This window comes from Diplotaxodon limnothrissa, linkage group LG10 (genome assembly GCF_057381915.1).
Source record: "Diplotaxodon limnothrissa isolate DT_005_m linkage group LG10, D_limnothrissa_male_GT1.1, whole genome shotgun sequence".
In the NCBI taxonomy this organism is placed as follows: Eukaryota; Metazoa; Chordata; class Actinopteri; order Cichliformes; family Cichlidae; genus Diplotaxodon; species Diplotaxodon limnothrissa.
Window position 1 is genome coordinate 31880456 of NC_140605.1, and position 21536 is coordinate 31901991.

General features: G+C 38.5%; 1 protein-coding gene across 1 annotated transcript; it reads left to right on the forward strand.

Annotated features, from left to right (window-relative positions):
* The first annotated feature begins 4290 nt into the window (after nucleotides 1-4290).
* On the forward strand, nucleotides 4291-7622 carry LOC146624743 (cornifelin-like). Its single transcript, XM_085364106.1, has 3 exons — nucleotides 4291-4396; nucleotides 5425-5582; nucleotides 7500-7622. Exons 1-3 carry the CDS (start codon nucleotides 4291-4293, stop codon nucleotides 7620-7622), a joined length of 387 nt encoding a protein of 128 aa, XP_085220232.1.
* The last annotated feature ends 13914 nt before the right edge of the window (nucleotides 7623-21536 follow it).

Genomic DNA, 21536 nt, shown 5'->3' on the forward strand with positions numbered 1-21536 from the left:
TATCCATTATGGGGTCCAGCAGAGCATTAAAGTCACCTATTGTCATTTTTGAGCTATAAATATACTTGCGAGTGATTCTTTGGCATGATTTATTTCGTCTTCTGGTTATTATCTTTTATTCATTTTCATTCCTTGTGCTGTTTTATATGTGAATGGTTGTCTGTCTCTCTGTGGTAGACAGACTGATGGCCTGTCCAGGGTCTACCCTGGTTCTCACTCCATGGCAGCTGAGATAGGCACCAGCACCCCCGCGACGCTGAATTGGAAAAGTAGGTTATTTGGAGTGCGGCATCATGTCTAGTATTTCTGACCCTAAAAGTCTTATTGATGATTTCAGGATACATGCAACAGCTGTTTGTATTGTAAGTTAGAAGGGGAGAATATCAGAAAATGCTATCTTATGCTAACTAAGACCCAGTGGAACCCCATTTCCACTTAACAGAAACCGTACTCATACGTCAGGATTGTTAGATGTTCAGTTTAATGTATGGACTTGAAATTCACTTTAAAGTGAGTTTGTTTTACTTCATGCCATCCAGATTTCATAAAATTTCATTTCAGGTTTAAAATGAAATGCAGTGTGGTCATATTTTTATGGAAGGAACTGGAGTTTTGGTAAAGCCACAAATCCAGTCAACACTGTCTAAGGAGCTTGGGCACAAAGCAACTAGACTTCTTCAGAATATGTTTCACGTCTCATCTAAGAAGGTTCTTCAGTTCTAAAAGCAAATAGTCCCAGGTATTTTAAACCTAGTGCTAGGGGGGTGTCCCCCTACTAGAGGATTGTTGACCCATTATTAATAATATGCCTAATCAAATGAACCAAGATTATCATCAGAGGTTTCATGTGAAACCACTGTGAAACTTTGACTCACCCTATCATTTGACCTATTGAGGTCCCCTGAGGCAAGATGTGAGTGGGGGTTGAGGCACCTGGGAAGAGACATCAAGATTGCATTGTAGGTAGCAGACAGTTGGTGTCGTAAGCCACCCAGTCTGACTGCCGTTCACAGTGCACGTAGACGGCTTCTTTCACTACTCTTTCAAACCACCTGTCTTCTCATTCCAAAATGTGAACACTGGCTTCCTCGAAAGAGTGACCTTTATCTGGTACTGTACACAGACATCCAGTCATCACAAAAACGCACTTATGTGAGTGGAGAGTTCTGTAGATAACCTACTAACAATGCACTGATCTACAAAGAAAGATGCAGTCAGTTCATTCCAGTAACAATCATTCCAGCAAGAGCAGCACAAATATTAGGTCATAACAAACGGCTTCAATGCAGGTATCCCACCAATCTACTTACCAAATAGCACAAGTTTTATGTTCCTAACCGAATCGATATGTTTTTTTTAAAACGTTTTTGCAGCTGTTCTCTGGACAAAACTGATAGGGACTCATCCTCCCTTAATACAAATTGTGCCAAGGTGTGATGTCGCAATCTGAAAACAGCTGATCTATCTGGCATAAGGAAGAAAAAACACAGCTTACCATCAGATCTTGACGCAAACATGTTTGATTAAAGTTACCGTTCTATCGTGTGCCACGTGAGTACCTCGGAGGTTGTAGTTACTTATTAAAGTAAATATTACTCAGACACACTTCAGATCGAAGCCTGAGTATTTGCTGCATTTTGAGAGACATCGCTACTTGGTTTGAAACAGATGGATGAGAAAACCAGTCTGTCGTGTTTTAATTCTTTACCAATCTTTGTGTGGAAATGGGGTTAAAACCCGAAATGCCAGATTTCAGTCAACTTCCTGGAAAACACAAGATGTCTGCCTGCACAGGTTTAACAACTCTGTGACAGGCCCAGGGGCAGATGTTTCGCTGTCTTTTTTTCACCTACCACCAAAGTAAACAAGAGTACATAGCTACGTCTCTCTTTCTCTCTCACACATACATGCACACAGTTCATGCTAAGATGATAGTGAATAGTAATAATCAACTATATTAATAACATGATTCCAGCTTTTGATCAACACCAGTGGTGGATCTGCCAATTCTGGTATTCTATGGCAAATGCCAACTGGGCTCCATGGTGCTAGGCAGTGAGCACAGGGCCAAGTAGAAGATGTTCGGCCCTCAAGCCACCCTCACAAAGTCTGCGTTTTACTGTTTGGTCAGAGACATTTACACCAGTGGTCATTTAGTAACTCTGGTAATGTTCCTGTTCCTACTTGGACAAAGGAGCAGATACCAGTCCTGCTGATGGGTTAAGGGCCTTCTACGGCCCAGTCTAGCTCTCCTACTGTATTTGTCTGTGCTGGGAGGCACAGCAAACCTTCTGGCAATGGCATGTATTTATGTGCCATCCTGGAGGAGTTGGATTCCCTGTGCAACCTCTGTCGTATCTAAGTATCATCTCATGTTACAAGTAGTGACACTGACCCTAGCCAAATGCAAAATTAGTGAAAAAACAATCAGTAAAGATGAAAAACCATTCCTGTTTTGGGGGTTGTATCCTCTAGTGCACCTGCTATTAACTTCATCAGCACCAGAGCAGCTGGAACTGATTAATGACCCCCTCTGCTACTTAGCCGACCAAATCAATATCCCAGAAGTTTAGAAGTGTCTCTTGAATTTTTTTGAGCAGTGTATTTCCTCTGACATCAAACCTTTTCATAAATTTTTAATCCACTCTTTTAATCATTTGAGTGTAAAATGACTGAGAAAATACAGAACAAGTTTATTTGACCACCACCAAATATAAGGTTTATGTCACAGCTGGCCTACATTAACAGTATTGATCATTACCAAAATATTTCTCATATTTCATTGAAGGTTAATTTACCAGTATGGACAATTATATTTGTAATGCTAAAATGTAATCATTATTGTTATCGATGACTTTTCATAACTACTTTTCTACAAAAAAGCAGACAAAAAGAAAAAGCACATTATTATTGTAAGGTGCCAAATTACAGTTGAAATCCTAACAGAAAAAATTGTTTTAGTTTTTGACTTCCCAGATAAGTCCAATGTTCCGGCTCACCCAGTCCAGCCGCCCAGTCAGATGTTACGCCCTTGGCGCCTGTCATAACCCATATAAGGCGTATCTTTGCATCTTATATTAAGATCCTCTTCCCGCCTCCTTCACAGCGATGCTCATCGCTGTTTCATCAGAATGTCAGTGTTACTGAAAATCAGAAAGATGTGGAGCTCTGATTCCAAAGGTTTCGGTGAGGACAGAGCCAACGCTTTGGCGTCACGCCCGCAACGTTGACTCATCCACGCACGCCAGTTCCTCACTTCATCTCACAATAGCACATTCCAAATGCATGACCACTCCTAATGGAAATCATAACAATCACATAAAGGAACAATCACATAATGTGATAAAACAAGGTTTTATCACATAAAGGAACATAAAACCTCTATTGTTACTGTTGTTGTTTTTTCGGTGTTAATTACAGTGAATTGCCTGGCGCAAACTTTGGGTTAGGGCAACTTGACCTGTCGTTTTTCTGCCCACAGCTTTTTAGTTCAGAGGGCACGAGGTCACTGGAGAAAGCAAACAACAACAACAACAACAACAAAACAAACAAACAAAACAAACAAACAAACAAACAAACAAACAAAAAACCCCAACACGCTCACTTTAAAGAAAAAACACACACACTTGAGACATGTATATGAATATGAAATACATGCATATGAATAGAGAAAGCTTCCGTTCCGTCAGTAATGGGAGTCCTCAGTATGCAGCAATACCACATATATTTCCCCGGTGAAGTGAAAGCAGTGTGGGATCATTTTTTTCCGCATTAGACAATGACCTTTCCAGTTGCCGCACCTTCACTTTCAATATTAACACAAAGTTGCGGAGTGAACCGGTGCGTCCGGATTCTTCTGTCAGGTGATCTCATGTTTTCTAAAAGGATTTAAGACATGAGAGCTTCTCGGAGCTTTCAGAGATCAGCTGTGACCGAACATCCACCTCAGAGCTTTCTAATCGTCAAACACAAAAGGTAAGACATTTTATTTATTCGTTTAGTTTCGTTCCCATCCACATGAGCTCAGACTTTATATATTAACCACAGTAAAATTATAAATATAACGAGCAGCAGTTTACTGTTTTAATTTAAGAAAGTAATGATATTATAGGCCTATTAATAACCAACATGTTGACAAGTAACAATTTAAAAGCAGAGGAGCTCTTTAATGGTTATTGAGAAAGGCTGGGAGTATAGTGAACATTTACCAGCTTTCCTGAAATACACACCTGATTGTAAGAGGACTTGCAGTTGGAATTTTTCACCTTGCTCTTTCTTTTAGGCGCCATCATGACTTCTAAAATGGTTGTTCGGCAACCTCAGCCTATGATGTATACCCAAGAGTCTGATGAGTGGTCAAGTGGGATCTGTGACTGCTGTCAAGATGTGCCAGGGTGTAAGAGTCTCTTAATTATCTTCAAAGTTTATAGAGGACTTTTGCTCTGCAGTGATCGTCACACATGTGACAAAGGAACTTATTTTGCTCACTCGAAGGGAAAATATTTATTCCTAATAATCAAATTTTTAAAACAGTAGGAAACAAAATCAAAACAAACAACAAACAAACAGAAATGCTGTTTTCGTATTTCATTATCTATAAATAACATAAAAATGAATCAAAGAGTGTTTTTTGTTTTCTGGACCTGAACCTCCTGATGAAATCCAGGAAGCCACACCTAAATAAGAATTAAGGCCGTAGTATGTTTTTTTTTAATGTGGTGAGAAAGGCATTGGTCCAAGAAAGAAAAAAAGGATTTATTAACATCCTCATATTTTCATTTGTATTTTCAAACACGTGGTGTGCGTCATGTGATTGGTTGTTTTAATCAGACAAAAAAAGGACAAAAGATAATTGTACTTCCGTCATACTTAGGTGTTATTTTCAAATTTAACTCATAACTTGTACATACCCACATGCACAACTATAGCACTCACACTTATTTTTTCCAAAGACATAATAACCCCGTTTACACTATTTTCAAAGATCTGATTTGTTTGGCATTCATTTTCATTTCATTCTCTACAAAAGGGAATTTCTATTCTAATAACGATTAGCGTCTTTTAAGAGCACATGCTCGCCTTTTTTTCTTTTCTACATTAACTCACTGTGTCCTTGTATAATTTCAGCATCATAATGATGTTAGATCTTATTTCTTCTGAGTTATTACTTAAATGGCCAAACCGAAATGATGATAGGACAACTATAAGACATTTTATTTTCAGTTTAAATCAATAATAATGCTACTTCCTTAAATAGATTTAAATCAGACGTCTTTCTAACACATTCTACATAAATAGCGCGGCTTATTGTCCTGTTTTCTTTATTAAGCATTTCAGGGTTTTACGTGAGTGTGTGTAGTTGAGTGTTTTCCTGGTTTCGCAGTCCATATCATTTGCTTTTCTCTGTATCTTTGCCTCTTTCAGGCTGTTGTGCTTTCTGGTGCTTGCCCTGCTTTGCCTGCATAACTTCGAGAGATTATGGTGAGCCTCTCTGCCTCCCCCTGCTGGAGATTTTCAGTGGTTTTATCCCGGGAATCACCATGTCCATGAGGGTCAACATGCGACAGCGCTATCGCATCAGGGTAAGGCCAATGTTTTCAGCTTTATACAGTTAGTTCCCGAGATGTTTGGACCAATATAATTAAATACATCAGACCCTGAGCTTTCATTTGAGAGATTTTTTTTCTTTAAGCAGGTAACAGCAGGTGACCTATTAATAGTCATTAAGTCAATGGTAATGGTCTTATAGCTAGAACTGAGCCAAATAAGCAGAGTTTTAGAAACTAGAATATATTTGCTTTCAAATCAAGTCTGAAACCTGCATTTGTCCTTCTAGTATCAGATTTCGGTTTGGGTATGATCTTGAAAAGGTCAGTGCTGACCTGGTGGATGTTAATAGGTAAAGCTACAAAAACAAAACAAATCCATCTGACAGATAGCAAGAACATTAGAAGGAAAGATGATCCTGAGCAGAATGACTAGAAAATAAAAAGCATGAAATAGTCTCGGAAGAGCTCATGATCCCATTAAACAGCTGGATGTTGAAATGTGCAGAGTTACAAAGTAGATTGGATGGTGCTCAACCCTAAAGATGGGTGTAGCCGGTCTGGCCTTAAACTCTTATTGCCGTTAGTTCTCTGCGTTGTGTTGTGCGAATGACCAGAGGAGTCAGCTCTCACTTTGCCAGCTGGGTGGATTTATTCTCCCAGAACTGTTTAAAATAAAAACAAAACAGTACAGCAACTTCACTCTACTGGACTTCTGCATGAACACCTCTCCTCAGCGGGGCCTCTAGGCGACTGAGGTGCAACATTACAACAAATCCAATTACCAAATAATACTGCTAAAATGTATTTATATTCATATATAACAAACAAAAATGCACTGCATCGTGAACATATAGTGACAATTACCTCATCAACAAAATTATACTTTAGGGAGACTTCATTTACCAGTGGCAATTTTACATATTTACAGTAAGTTGAAACAGTGAACATGAATCACAAACAAACAGAAGATATAACCAGTTCACATGACACAAAAATAAAAGAGGGAGCTCACATACCTGTTTAAAATAAAAACAAAACAGTACAGCAACTTCACTTTACTGGACTTCTGCATGAACACCTTCAAGGGAGAGAGAAGGATAGCGGACCACATGAGAAGCCACGTGCATGCGCCTATGCTCTCATCTGAGACATGCTAACTAGCATGTTACAATAAAGTGCTGTACTCGACAGAGAAACAATAATTCACACTAAAACATCTAACAGAACTATGAGACAAAATGCACAAAGGGAACGAGCAGTGTTTGAATTACTTTTAGTTACTTTAACTGTGTTTATTTGCTCTGTAACTGAGAACACTAGCGTACGCTCACCTCTCCTCAGCGGGGCCTCTAGGCGACTGAGGAAAATAGCGCGCAGCTACAGGAAGTGACTTCGTGGGAAGTCAAAGGTCACACAAACAAAATAAAAGCTCCCAAAATATAAATACAGAAAATAAACATATATAAATAAACACATATACATAACCAATACTGACAAAGCGAGATAACACTGCAGGATGGATCTTTGGTGAAATATAAATTATTTTTTAATACACCCGTTACATCGGCACTGTTTTTCTTTTTTTTTTTTTTTAGGTCAGAAAGTGGAATATTGTACAATTGCTGGCCAATTCAATGAAACTTTTTGAGTTTTGATGACTTTTGTTGGTCAGTCTGGTAAAGGTAAACAGTGTATTGCAGCATAATAATCAGGAACTGTAGAAAACTCACCTTAAGGAACAATAACTCCAAAACCAATTCAACAGAGTGAAAAGCAAAAGGTTAAAAATGCAAGACTTTTCAGTCCAAACTGCTAAAACACAACCAAACTGTAACCGCACATCAAAAAACCTGATTCATCTCTTTTCACAGGAAAAATCATTTCCATATTAATGTAAAAACTGATCAGATTGACTGTTTATTACCAAACGTGTCTGTATTTTATCTGCAGGGCACCATGTGTCGGGATTGTGTGCTTTCGACTTTCTGTTGCGCCTGCAGCTGGTGTCAGATGTCCAGAGAAATGAAGAGTAGGAATGTTTCAGTTGTTATGGTTGGTGCCAAAAACACATAACCTCTTCGCTCTTCATCATCACCACCTGGGCTGCTGGTTACTTAATACAACACCATCTGCGTGGAATGTCAGTAACATTTTACACCGATGACTTCTTTGAGGAAGAGTAGTGTTCACGTCACTGACAGAAACGTGTCTGTAAATATGACTTTATTAAAGGGAGACGGGATCATGGCTTGCTGACTAAAACATTATAGAAATCTCTTAATAAATGTTAAAAATATATAATGACCTTTGTCTTGAATTTTAATCTTTTTTTTTCTTGTGAGTTTGCTTTCATACACAACACTAATGGTTGCATTTAACAAGTCACAATCTACGTTCACAATAAGCACTGGGATTCAAAAATTTGTATAAAAAACTGAAGAATGTATTTTTTTTATCCTGCTTGCAATTAAATAAACAAATAGCACAGAAATAAAAAGAGAGCATGGAGGTTTTATTTATTTATTTATTTATTTGCGTTTATCACCAATAAAAAATAACCACAGTATGTTCAGAAAGCAGTTAATTCTGTGAATGTCCTCTGCGCCTGGGTAAGACTCCACCTCAGGCTAAAGACACACTGCACAGGAAGGTGACGCGGGCTCCTTTAAACACTTGTAAAAAAGTGACACGGCCACTAGAGGGAGTCAAACTCTTTACAATGAGTCCAACAGCTCGTTAAGGCTGAGGTCAAAGTGGGTCACACAGGATCAGACTGACTACAGCATCGCCACTCATGTTTCACCTTACAAGCTGTGCCACCTGTGTGTTCAGGAGGAGAAACACGTCATAAAAACACCACACAATGTAAGATATTTCAGTGTAGTTGATAAATCTTTGTTTTACCTCTGCAAAGTTGTGGAAGTCAGAAATGAAGCTGCAAGCAATTTCATCACTGTCAGTAAGTCAATGTAGAATAAAGATAAAGTTTAGAATAGAATAATTTTGCTTGTCTACAGGAAAAGATGCAATATTACAAGTTTAAACTAAACTGTTACTTTCCTTGAAAATGATCCTTGCCTCAAGATTTCTTCAGGTAACAGAAAAATAACACAAATACAAGTTTTTAGTGATTTTTTTTCACTCCTGTATGTTACAGATATGATATAATTTTAATTTACTTGATCAAAAATTGTATTTATAAATGATCTCATACCCACGACTTTGAGTTGGATAAGCGGATTAAAATGGATGGTTGGAATTATCTCGGAATTTTGTCTTCCCAAAGTCTCAGTGTAATTTTTCCCTTCTGAAGCCTGATAATGGGTTTCTGCATTGTCATAGTTAACACCATTAACAAGTTAGCATTTTGTTTTAAATGTTAAATGTAGGCTTTCTCTGCCTTGAGCTGAGCATGAACAGGTGTTTCATGGATCCAGAAAACCTTTTAGTCTCTTTAATCCTGTTATTTTGGCTTTAAAAGCACCATTTTTGTTGTTGTGTTATCCATTTAAAGGCCTTATGGATAAACCACCTGACTTTAGCAGGTCATAGATCTGTGCTACTACTTTCTGTACATGGTAAAGAAAAAATTTAGCTGCTTTGTATTTTTCTTTAGTCTTTATTTATGGCTCCTGGAATCATTAGCGAGTGTTTTAGTCTCCTTTAGATTGTTGTTTGGTTTTAATTTCACAGGACAAGCCGGACAATTTAGCAGCCAAAGAGACAGATGATTTTTCTCAAAGGTCGATAAACACAGCTGAACAATGACAGCAGTAAAACAGAGAGGATGCTGGACCTAAAATGCATCACAAGGGCATTTTAGCTTGTATTTAGCAGCTTGTTTTGGTCTTTTTCTGCTCTAAACGTGTCCAAATTGATTGATTCAGCTTTAAACTTGTGACATCTGCACTGCATGGTCACCTCGGTGTTTGCCAAGACCAATTACATTCAAAGGAGGATGAAGAAATAGCGCTTTAGCCCCTTTTGCTTCAGTTGTGGAGTCTATCATGTCATATTTTGTCAAATTACTCCCAATAAACTTTCCCACTTGTTTAGTCCCATTTGTGTTCCAGCAGGGACAATCCTTCCCCACTCCTGGCAAACGTGGCCCTGGTGTTCACTGTAAATTGCTCAGTGGTTTGTTTTTAATGGGATTATAATGACAGTTATGGTTTGCAAGAATTGATGTTTGTGACTTTTATGAGGTGTGAGTGAAGGGGCGGGTCCAGGCGGCTCATAAAGGCTGCAGGAATGTTAATTGGTCGAGGGCAGTGCTGCCCTCTTTGTTCTGCTCTCTCATACTGGGCTTCTGTTGCGCCCGTTAAAGGCCAAAGAACTGATTTAAAATCTGTGACTTTAACCCCACACACCCTATACTTCCCCCTACACACACACACACACACATGTAGACAACTTATCCCACTTACAACTCCCCTCTGTTCATCCCCTCCCATTCTTTCTTCCAAGTTTTCCCCTCCCACTCCTGAAGAGAATGGACCTCTTTGCTTCTCTCATTTCCTCGGTGTTCCCTAATCAGGTGGCTGGTGCTCCCCTTTCTGCAGGGTTTGATCCAGTGTTGGGGGAAGTAATTTTATCACAGTTTTTTCCCCTTCTTCTCTTAAGGCCACACGGATGGTTGCACATCCAGTTGTGACGAGCCAGATGACTTGGCGCTGTAGCGAGGGAGAGGTTTCTGAGCCCCAGAAGGGGATTTATGTCAGAGAGTCATTGTTTATGTTACGAAATATTGAATAAATGAGCAAAACTAAAGAAAATTACTGTTATTTTAGCATGCACTGGTTTCTATTTTAACCAAATGCCTTCGGGCCCTCACATGCTGATGATTATCTTTTGCTTTGCAAAGTTTTTTTTTGGATTTGGTCTTTTCTTATATTATACAAAATTCCTGGAACTGCTGGTTTTTTAAATTTTTATTGGGAACAGACTGAAATATTTTTGTTGCACCGGCACTTGGGCCGGACGAGTGAAAATCCTCTGAGAAGTTTAACTACACATTTATTCCCTCACATATCTTCTTCATCTCATAAGATGAAGAAGTGCAATTTGAACAGCTTACACTATAAAGAAGTCATGCTGTAGTAAATGAAAGAAATGGGACTCTTTTGGACTTACACTGTAAGAAATAAAGGTGTGAAATTACAGGAGAAAAGGTCCTGGTAGCTCATTGCTCAGATGGTCATGTAAGGTTTTTTTTAGGTCACAGAAACTTTTATTGTGAGCTCATTAAACAAACAAACATTTCACTAGCAAATCAAGAAAAAAACAGGAATTTTTACTGTCATTTAATTTTTATCTATTAATTAATTTATTCTAATTGTTTACTTAATTACTTTGGTGCAGTATGACTGTAATTTTGTGGCTTGACAAATTGGTCTCACGTCCTCCTTTTCTGGTCACTGTGGAAAATAGAGGGTGCTGTCACAATGAAATCCAAGTATGGGCTGTAATAATCTGTCTGCCCGAGCAACCAGCAGGGCTGGACAGGCTACTTGTTAGGTTATCTATAAAAAACCGAGGCTACAGATAATCTCCAGTTATGCTCAATCAGTGACTCCTTGGAGGGCAGAACCTGAGATGACAATCAGAGGTCATGAGACGGATTTGAACCTGGACAAACTGGAATCAGCCCGAAGCTGCCGAGTGTCATCCAGTTTGTCCCGGGGTTTCCACCATAAGAGATAGAGACCTAGTCTATCTGCCCGGGTCTCTCTATAATTTCCTGGGGAAGTGTTCCTTTTAAAAGACAAGGTTGGAGTTGCCCGGGGAGTCGGCTGATAACAGCTAAGGTTAAGATGAGGCAGGAGGGGGAGGCGTAGTCCGACGTGCTATCAGACGATGGGCCTCCGAGCAAACAAACAGCTCTGACCTCTCAAAACAACGGCAGCAGGGAGCAGCTGATAGGGAGAGACGGATAGGTAGAGGCTGGTGATGATGCGGCGGGAGTGTGTGTCTCGGAGTGTGTGTAGGGGAGGTAACAGGGGGCAAAGGGGCTTGCAGGGCAAGAATTATCTCAATGTCTCAGTGTCCATTAAAATCAGAGGGCTGTGTATGTGTGTGTGGTGGTTTTCACGGTGTCTTAAATGTCCCAAGATAATTTCAACTCGGGTTTTGGTGGAGACTCGATGCTCCAGCAGTTCCCCTGATAGCTACACAGGAAGCCACATCTTTTATACTTTTATACTACTTTCTTATTTTAAAATAGCTTTTGTATCTTCAGAGCATGTGCCATCTGTCGTGAAATGTGAGTTTACATCCTTTTCAAAGTAAAAGAGTACACCAGCAAAATGTCACCTGTTTATGACCAAAAAGCAAAAAAGATGAGTGTTTTCTCCTGATACTAATGTCTGAACACGGCATCAGTTACATTTTACATAAATCTACAAAAAAACAAAAAACACAATTTTGTTGTACATGTACAGTGATAATAAAGGGCTATTCTATGCTATTAAATAATACAGCACATCATTATATTTGCTGTTTGTACTGGAGTCTGTAGACACACACAGACAGATGAAAAAAATTGAACTATTAATTGTGGAGTAATGATTAACACAAGGAACAGAAACTGTGAAACAATATAAATAAAAAAATATAAAATAAAAAAAATATAAACAAAAAAAGCAGACTTTTTTTGTGTGAAACCAGATCACCTGTGTAATCAGGATACAGATTTTTTTAAATTGTATTGAATTACATTTTGTATTATAACATCATAGGATTTAAATTTTGGATCAGTGTCTTTCACCAACATCATCTCTTACAGAAAATCAATAAATTTGAAAGAGGTTTTAGTCACACCGATCCCTCGAGCTCATTATCTGTGCACATCTTTTGGTTTGTTTGTATAATCATAATTTAAGTAAGTTCATCTACACGACTCAAAGTAACATGAAACTCGACAACTGTCTCCAGTGTTTAAGTAACTCGTTGCACCTGATCGGCCACCCTGACCTCCTCCCTTAACCATTCAGAGTGAAAACAGCAGTGTGTTAAATCAACGGTCGGGGCTACATTGGTGGGGTGGGCTGGCTTTGGGTATTGTTCATATTACGATTCATAGAATAGCAGCTAAGTAAGAGATATATGTGTTTTAAATAAATCTAATCATGCAACAGGTGATTGTACTAGCAGATAAAAATGACAAATGATTAAGTAAAGAAAGAAGAAGCCATAAAATATTCAATATTAACCTTCTGCCTGCTATATCAATCTTCCAGATTTTCTCATCTAATGCAAAGTTGTTTGAATTCATTTTAGAAGTGTGGCGGTGCTGTGCACGTACATGTAGATGCACGCGTTTGCCTGTGACACAGAGATAAATGAGAGAAGGCAGAGGTGGGAGGTGTAGCAGCAGAGGAGAGTTCAATGAAAGGGAGGTAAGGTTAACTAATTCTTTGATTACTGAACCTTGTCATTCAGATTGGGCGAGGGCTTTAACACTCAGTGAACACAGAAAGGTAATGCTGAGGGCTGAAGACTACAGGATAGGTCTACTGAATGGTAACAGAATCTGTTTTCAATTAAAACATTTTTCTTTTCTAACTGTTTTGTTACCAAATAAACAAAATACATTATTCCAAAAAAAAAAAAAGAGTTTTTAATTCCAGATTTATTAATGTTTTTGTCATTAAACAGTAGCACTAAATTTACTGAAGCAAACTTTGGCCTTCTTTTTCATTTATACCGAATCTGTCGTCCACTAGTGGGCAGCAGTGGGAGTCAAGCTCATGCACTGAAGAGGATCTACTGTTGTTAGCCTTGATATATAGCCGCTGCAAACAACCTCTAAGTGCATCTCAAGGTTCATTGAAGAAGTGAATAAGATCTATAACTCTTGTGTAGATGTCTGTCTCTCTCTCTTTTGGTGCGTCTGACAGCATTTCTTAAAGTCTTGTTTCATCCCAGGGATGGTTAATTAATTAATTTAGTTTAAAAAGACAATAAACACATTTTAATATTAGCTTGAGCTGCACTCTTTTTGAATGTCACAGGGTCATAAAATTGTAATTAAAATGTTTGATATTCACTGGATTTCTCTTGATTGTAATATGGTTTTATTTGGTTTGGTTTAAATTTTTGTTTAAAAGTAAATTTATATTCAAATAGCTTAAATCAACTCATGTTATTATTCATTGATTTGATAGCAACTCAACCTACAAACCTAGAAAATTATTAACATTTATCTATAATTTCTCCATTTACATTTCTTTTTCTATTTGATTCTCAGAAGACTGATCAGCATTTATATATACATAAATGTCTCTGGCCTCAAGTTTTGGATATCGAGTGCACCAATCAGACTTGATGAAGGTCATGTTCAATGCATCACAGTGTAACGACTGATTATTATGCAGATTTCTAGTAAGTTTTCAAAGTTTGAGCTTCAATCAGTCAATCAATACTTTATTTATATAGCACATTTAAAGACCAGAGGTACACCAAAGTGCTTGAAATATGAAATAAAATTAATTACATATGAGTACGATAGTAGAGTACAAATATATTTCCAGACAAAACAAAGCACTAATTAACCCGGGAGTAAAAGAAATATTTCACTCCTAGTGTAAAAGTTAGGCAGTCTCAAATCCCTCTGAAGCTGTGAGATTCCATATTTGCCATTATTCTCTTTGACAATAAGTGTCTATATTCAGGTTAATATAATACAAATCAAAAGTAGTAATTCAAACCAAATCCAGGCTTTGGTTACATGTGTATTACATCCAATACATCTCTAATGTTTCCAGAGATCTGAGAGTTAATGTCCGTTACCGTGAGAGTGCAGGCTCACCAGAATTACCTTTCTGAGTCTGCAGGAGTTAAAACTGTCCAGAGCAGCTCTGCGGGTGCTAATGTGTGTGTGCGTGTGTGTGTGTGCATTTATAGAGGGCTTTCGTTGGAGTCGCACAGTCCACATTGTCCTCGGTGAAGTGATATTTTGTACATAACATAACCGAGCCCATTGTTGTGTTTTCTGAAGTTTCCTGAACTCCACATCAGTTTTAAAGACTCCATGTTGCATTGCTGGTTTGTTAGAGGATATTCATGCCTTAATCGTGTTTTAACATCTTAAAAACAAATTTCAAAAACACCCTCTCAGCCTTAACAATTTAATCAGCTGTTAAAAAACAGCTAAAGTAGCTTGAAAATTTTGCACAAACATCTATCGTGTTTGTATTTCTTATACCTTGATATAGGATGAAAGGATACACTGAATAAGCCTATTTCTAAGTCCTTTGGTTCATAAACAGGTCTTTATGCCGTCATCATTAAATTTAATGTAATGTCACTTACTGTGGACGGAGAAGTGAAAAAGCAAACTTACAACGTCGCAATTGGAGGACAACTTCTCTCTGCTGCTGCATATTGGGTGTATTTTTATATATGTGAGTACGCTTCCTGAACCACAACACCACTTACCACCCCCACCTACCAGCCCCCACCTTCAGTCACCTCCACCTCCAACCCCCAAACCTAGACTCTTTGTCACCGTGGTGATTGGTAGACTAAACAGCGTGCAATGTTCACCAGATCCACATCCCACTGGATCATTACAAACATTAAGACGATACAAAAGGAAACAAAACTCGTGACCCCGCCCCACCCATGTGTCCCCCTGGCCTCCTCACGCTCTTTATTTTAAGTGCACGGTCACATGGACATGCTTTTGCACACTCACATGCATACAAGGCTGAAGCCTATATTCTTAACATTCTTTGGCCAGTAAACAAACGGGCCGGACAGATGCATCACCCCCAGCAGACAGACAGATTTTGAGGGCTGGGAATGTTTACATTGGTCCTGTCGCCCTCTGAGGCCTCAACCAGATTCAGGACGAACTTAAATAGAGAGGAGCAAAAGAACACCAAGAGCCAATGTTTATCAGGTCACACACTGGAAATGATACTGCTTCTGATCGCATAGATTCTCATATTTTATTCATAACTTGAGTGATATGAGTTTGAATTGGGCCAAATGAAGGTCTTATATCTGCGGACGGTCACTGAAAAACCCTTTTATCTCATAACAGAAAAGATTTGCACTGTGATTTTAAGTTGATGCAAATTCAAAAAAGATCCTATTCACAGGACGTTTTATCCTTTGGCTCGAGGCAGGTTAGAATATGATATAGGGAAGATGAAACTAGGAATATTATCATGCACAGGGATTAAAAGAGAATAAACACACTAGAGTATATTACTGCAAGTATTTCCAAAGTAATGCATGATGTTTTAAAGTCTGAACTAAAGATTACGGGTTTGTCTGTTCTTAATTTTCAGCCAGACACATAAGTGGACACGCTGAGTCACTGGCATTTTCAAAATGAACATGGCGACTAACCTGAATATGGAATATCTTTCCTTAAATAATCACCAAAGTCTGAGGTAAGTATGACAGAAAATGACTGGTTTGGTTGAGAGTAACATTTTACTATTTGAGTCCCACATAATGCCCATAAAGCGGAACTAAATCAGGCTCTCTGTGGACACAGGCTTTCTTAGAGTTTGGCGGTGGATCCTGAACTGGTCTCAACCTTGCACCTCTGTTTCTTGTACAGATTCTGAGAAAAAGAACTATGAATGAAAACAATGAAATACCTTTCCCTGAAATATACATTTTATTTCTCAGATGGCCTAAAAACTATCAAGATTTACCAGGCTGGATGTTGTTTTTTAACAAAACAAAAAAACCTTCTAAAACTCCTGTTTCTCAGAATTTTCTTAAGTATTTTAGGATCCGTATTTTTCTCCCATTTTACCAGATTGTTTACAAAATCAAGTGCACATACACAAATCCACACAATTCCAAAAATGTTAACCAATCAGTCTGATTCAAGGGACGTAAACAGCTAATCACTGTGCAGGAAGATCCGTTAGATACCAAATTAATTGGCTTGCTAGGTTAGCTTGCTTCAATTCTCCTCACGTTCGCCCATAGTTGTTTTTTATCCTTCTTTCCCCTCACCCCCAGTCAGTTTAGACACGTTTGCCCCTCCCTGAAACTGGTTGTGTTGGAGTTTTCTTCCTGTTAATAGGAGGTTCTTCTTTCCCACTTTCGCTTAGTGCTCATATACAGGATTGATCATCTGATTATTGGGTTTTCTCTCTAATACTGTTGGATGTTTACCTTACAGTATAAAGCACTACAGTGCTATTACATTATATGAATAAAACTGAACTGAACTGTGAAGATAGTTAAAAAGAGATGATAAAGCATACCAAAATACATCCTGGTGAGTTCAGTAAACTATGCGACTGATGTGTAACTGGTATTTGTTGACTTCAGTAAAGATGGAAAACTAGTCAGGGATATGAGCTTCAAAGCTTTGTTTTAAAAACCAAAACTATACCTTTTTCTAATCATATTAAATTAGACAAGCTATATACTCGGGTGTTTTACAGTAAGTGAGAAATGGAGATTTTCACAGTGCAGTTTCACCAGTTTACACATAACGTCCCCATCGCTGATGTTTGTATCATATAACATCTGTAGTATAAAGTAAATCTAAAACAAATACAACAGCATTAACTTGACTGTTTGAAACTAGGGGGCTCCCGTGATGAAGTAACAGCTGTTGTTTCCTACACACACAGATGGTAGTTGGTATGACATCGTTAAACCATCATTTAATCTTCTAGGGAGGGTGTTGAACTGGATGGCTGGGCATAAACGATGTAAAAGTATTTTTATTTGTCCAAACCCAACCAAAATTTACATGAAATGTTTTTTACGAAGGTAATGAGAAATGATCTTGTCTGCCGTGGACCTATCTGGACACCTTGCTTTAGAATGAATAGTTTTGCTCCCCCACTCTGAATGAGATAAGATAAAATAACACTTAACTGATTGTCATGGAGAAATTCAATAAGAGGACTCTTACAGCCTTAAAGTGGGCATTTGCATCTATTATGAACTTCCTTTTTCTTTTCTAAATATTCTTTTAAATAAACAAAAAAAAGCCTGTGACCCTGAGCAAAATATAAAGTTTTTTTGTGATCAGCACTAAAGTCATGACCGAATGAGAACCAGCCAGCAGACATGTTGGAGTCCCTGCGGTCCCGGATACGAATGAGCTGACCACATTTTACCTAGGCTCCACATCAGTCAAAAAGATATACGCCATTTCCTCCACACAGACATGCTCAGAAAAAGCCTCCATCCCAGTCTCCATCAGTCAAGCCCTGCGGCCGATGAACTTCCATCGTCTCCAAAGTTGATAACAAGCCTCTTAAGCTTGGCGGCTAATCAAGCTCAAAGGAGGGAAACAAGAAGAGATAGTGGAGGAGAACAAGAGGTCTGCCTGTGGATACAGAGATGTCTCCCTCTCTTTCCTCTTCATTTTCAATTTTCTCTTATCACCCTCTCTCCACAGGGGGAGGTGGAGGGAGGCCTAATAGCTTGTGAGGGGGGCTCCCGTTACTCTCCGGGGTCTTTCTACATACCAGTCATTCACTTTAACTGGAGGGGGAAAAAAAGAGAAATGTCTTGATAAATCATTCAGGGTCACCCAGCTTCCATGTTCCTCTGAGTTAAAGAGATAGGCAAGGAAGAAAAAAATGAAAGAAAGAAAGAAAAATGAAAGAAAAACAACAACGCTCTGTCTCAGACGCTGGTTCCCTCTTTGATGTCCGGCCCATCAGACAAACAACATGAAGCTGAAATAAATGGAAACAAGTGGCTGCTGCTGCTCTCTGTGGTTTGCACTCGAGTTCAACTCTTTCTGCTAACAGCCTTCCTTGACCTGCTCTGGCGACATCTGCTTGGCATGAAAAAATGTTTTCACATTTAATTTAGCTACTGTATTTTTACGTACAATCTTTTTTTTTGTCTTTTTTAAAAAGCTACCTGTCTTTTAACGTGTTTGCAGTCATTTCAAGTCATCTTCTGAGAAATTTTCTTTTTCTTTGCAATTTTAAACTTGAAGATTAATAAACTCTTTGGTGTACATGCTTGGCTACTCATTTTCCACCTGACTAATGCCTCAGCTCCATGACTGCAGTCTTGTTAAGGACATAACTTATTTCTCTGGAATGTCCTATTATTTCACAACTATTTTCAGACAGATTATTTATTCATTCATATGAGTGTACAATATTATTACATGAAAGTGATGTAATGGGGAAAATCCAGGAGCTCAGCAGTAGTAATAAGTAGAATATGAGTGAATCAAACAGTGAAGAAAATGAAAGCCTCTGCAGTGATCGTCAGGTCAGCCTGTGTAGATGCTTAAAATTAATTCAGTTTTATTCATATAACACCAAATCACAACAGTTACCTTAAAGTGATTTAGATTGTCAGGTAAACAACTTAACAATAAGAGGGAGAAAACTCCAACTATCAAATGACCTTCTATCAGTAAGCACTTGGCAACAGTGGGAAGGAAAAACTCGCTTTTAACAGGAAGAAAACTCGGGCAGGACCAAGCTCAGGGACGGGCAAACATCTGCCGTGACTGGTTGGGAGGGAGGGGAGGAACAAATGAGAAAATTAGTTTTAGTGTTCACTGTCTTAATTTAGCGTGGTAGCATGCAATCTGTGATGGTCCCAGTTTTGTTGGGTTACCATTTTGGTTCCAGGTTTGATTTTATTTTTACTTTTTCTGTTTCTGGATCATCAGTGTTTCCTTATCCTGCCTCCCCTCCCTTCCTTCTGCATGGTCAATGTGCTAGTCCCATCTGTGTTCCCCTGTCTAAATTCAGTTATATTTAATTTTTAGCGCCTTCTTTTACCAGTATGTTTTGGTTACTTCCTGTTTTACTTTGATGGATTAGTTTTCTCTTGGTTTTACTTCCTGTTTTTGGTTCTCACCTGAATGATTGCCTGTTCTGCCTTTGCTGTTTTCACCAGCGGTTGACTGTGTCTGCCTTTGTCTTGTGCTGTAATGAGTCCTTTAGTCTGGTCTTGCCTCTTGCCATTTGGTGTTGAGCTTTCCTGTTTGCAGTCTTATCATTTTTATGGTTTTGGGTTCTTGTTTTTTTCCCCTGCCCAAAGGGAGTTGTGCTTCTTTGTTATTTGTGTCAGCCAAATAACTGGTTGCCTTGTTCTGTGTTGGCTGCCCCCCATGTCTTGCACTGCTCTCAATGATGTCATTTGCACAAGAAGTCTAGCTGGGGCTGAGGAGTGTGTGACTGGTTTTGTAGTGATATGACCAAAAACCAAAGTACTTGACAAATATAACCTGATTAACCTTTGCTTAATGAAAAGAAATTCTGTATATAGCAGATGATTCTGCACTTTTTAATGTTTTAATGCCACTTTTTTTCCATTGGCGTGATGGATAACAAAAATGTTGAAGTCAGAGTGGTGGTCAGGCTTGTACTGTGTAGCATGTGTGACTTACACTGATGAAATTTTCAGCTCATTACTTGCTGTTTATTTTTTAACTTTTCACTTATTGTTATTTCTACTAAGTTATCTAACCTTTACCATAAATCTGAAAAATGTTACTTGGGACTGAATCAGAACCCACATTAAATCCAGGCTGTGGCCCCTTTTTTAAATTCTTATTTCTGATTTGATCATAAAATTAAAAAATAACAAAAGGGTAAGTGTTGTGCAGTGACACAGAGGATGCTTTTCAGATATGAATTAAGCCTAATCTTAAAAGAAAAATCAAAACACTTTACAGTAACACTTTACAATACAATAATAATACAATAACTAAGGGACTAAGGGCACAATTCCCCTGTAATTAAATTGAATTTCAATGTATTTATACAATGTGTTTAATTTATACAATTTATATTACATTATTATTTGTATGTATATTATAGTTATATTTGAACAAATACTTAAGGGTACTTTCAGTAGAATGAGGGGGTAACAAGTCAGGTTTTTACCAGAGGCGTTGTTTTGGTACATTCACCTGCTGCCCTGTTGAGGTGCACTGATATGCATATATACACATCCAAAGATTCCTACACTCAGTCTCATGACTCATTCTCAGCCATTTGCTCTCATCTTATTCCCACAACTCTCTTACTTCATCTCCTCTCCCTGTGGTGCCCCTCCTCATTCCTCCTGCCCTTGTCATCTCTCCGTCCTACATCACCTCCACTAACCCTCATATCATTCAGCCTCTCCACAACCTCTGCTCTGTCCTTGTTTGCTCCACAGCTATTTTTCCTATATTGTGAATGGCTGGTATTATACATACAACCATGCAGCAGGTACAATAATAAGGCCCTCTTATGTTTGAATACTTGCCGTCTTTTCCACATAGACAGAACTTACATTTGAATTTTTTTTTTTCCTCTCAGAACATTAAACATCGCCAAAGCTAGAGCTGAAAGGATACAAACTTCAGACTTTCTTATATCTTAATGACGGAGTTGTGATATTGATAAATCTTTTAACTTAGACAGTCATCAGTTTTACTGGCTTTGTCTTCAGGCTTCAAACAGACTAAACTTTGTTAACATTGTAGCTCTTTTCCAGTCTTATCGACCAAAATGCTTTCTTCTCATACGCTTCTTTGTGTGCCACAGCTTTGTTACTTCTTGTCTGTATTAATGTCTTTAACCTCTTCGTATTTTTCTAATGTTATGGTTTTCTCTTTCTTTGTAAATCAGACCCTCTGTTGCCAGTACACTTGCCCATAATTGTGATTGGTCACATGCTGCCAGTGCCACACCTTTCATGTGAAGGTGCAAGGGAAACCCTGGGTTAACTTATCGAGTTGATAACCAGCTTCACGTGATTGCTTATCCACTTAGAGTTAGTGAATCCAGATAACAGGAAGATACCCGGGGTATGTGGAATTCACTTTGTAGTACAGATCCCAAGCTAATGCAGAAGTGTCAACAGCTTGATCAGTTCCTCTGATGGTTGCTTGAGGTTGGCCCCAAAAGTGAGACAATACCTTCTGATGTCCAAGTAAACTTTACAGCCTGGTATAAAGAATGGTTTTTCACCTTTAAGGATAGTTCTCCCTTCAACACCTGGCCTATACATCGCATGAGTCTCTTT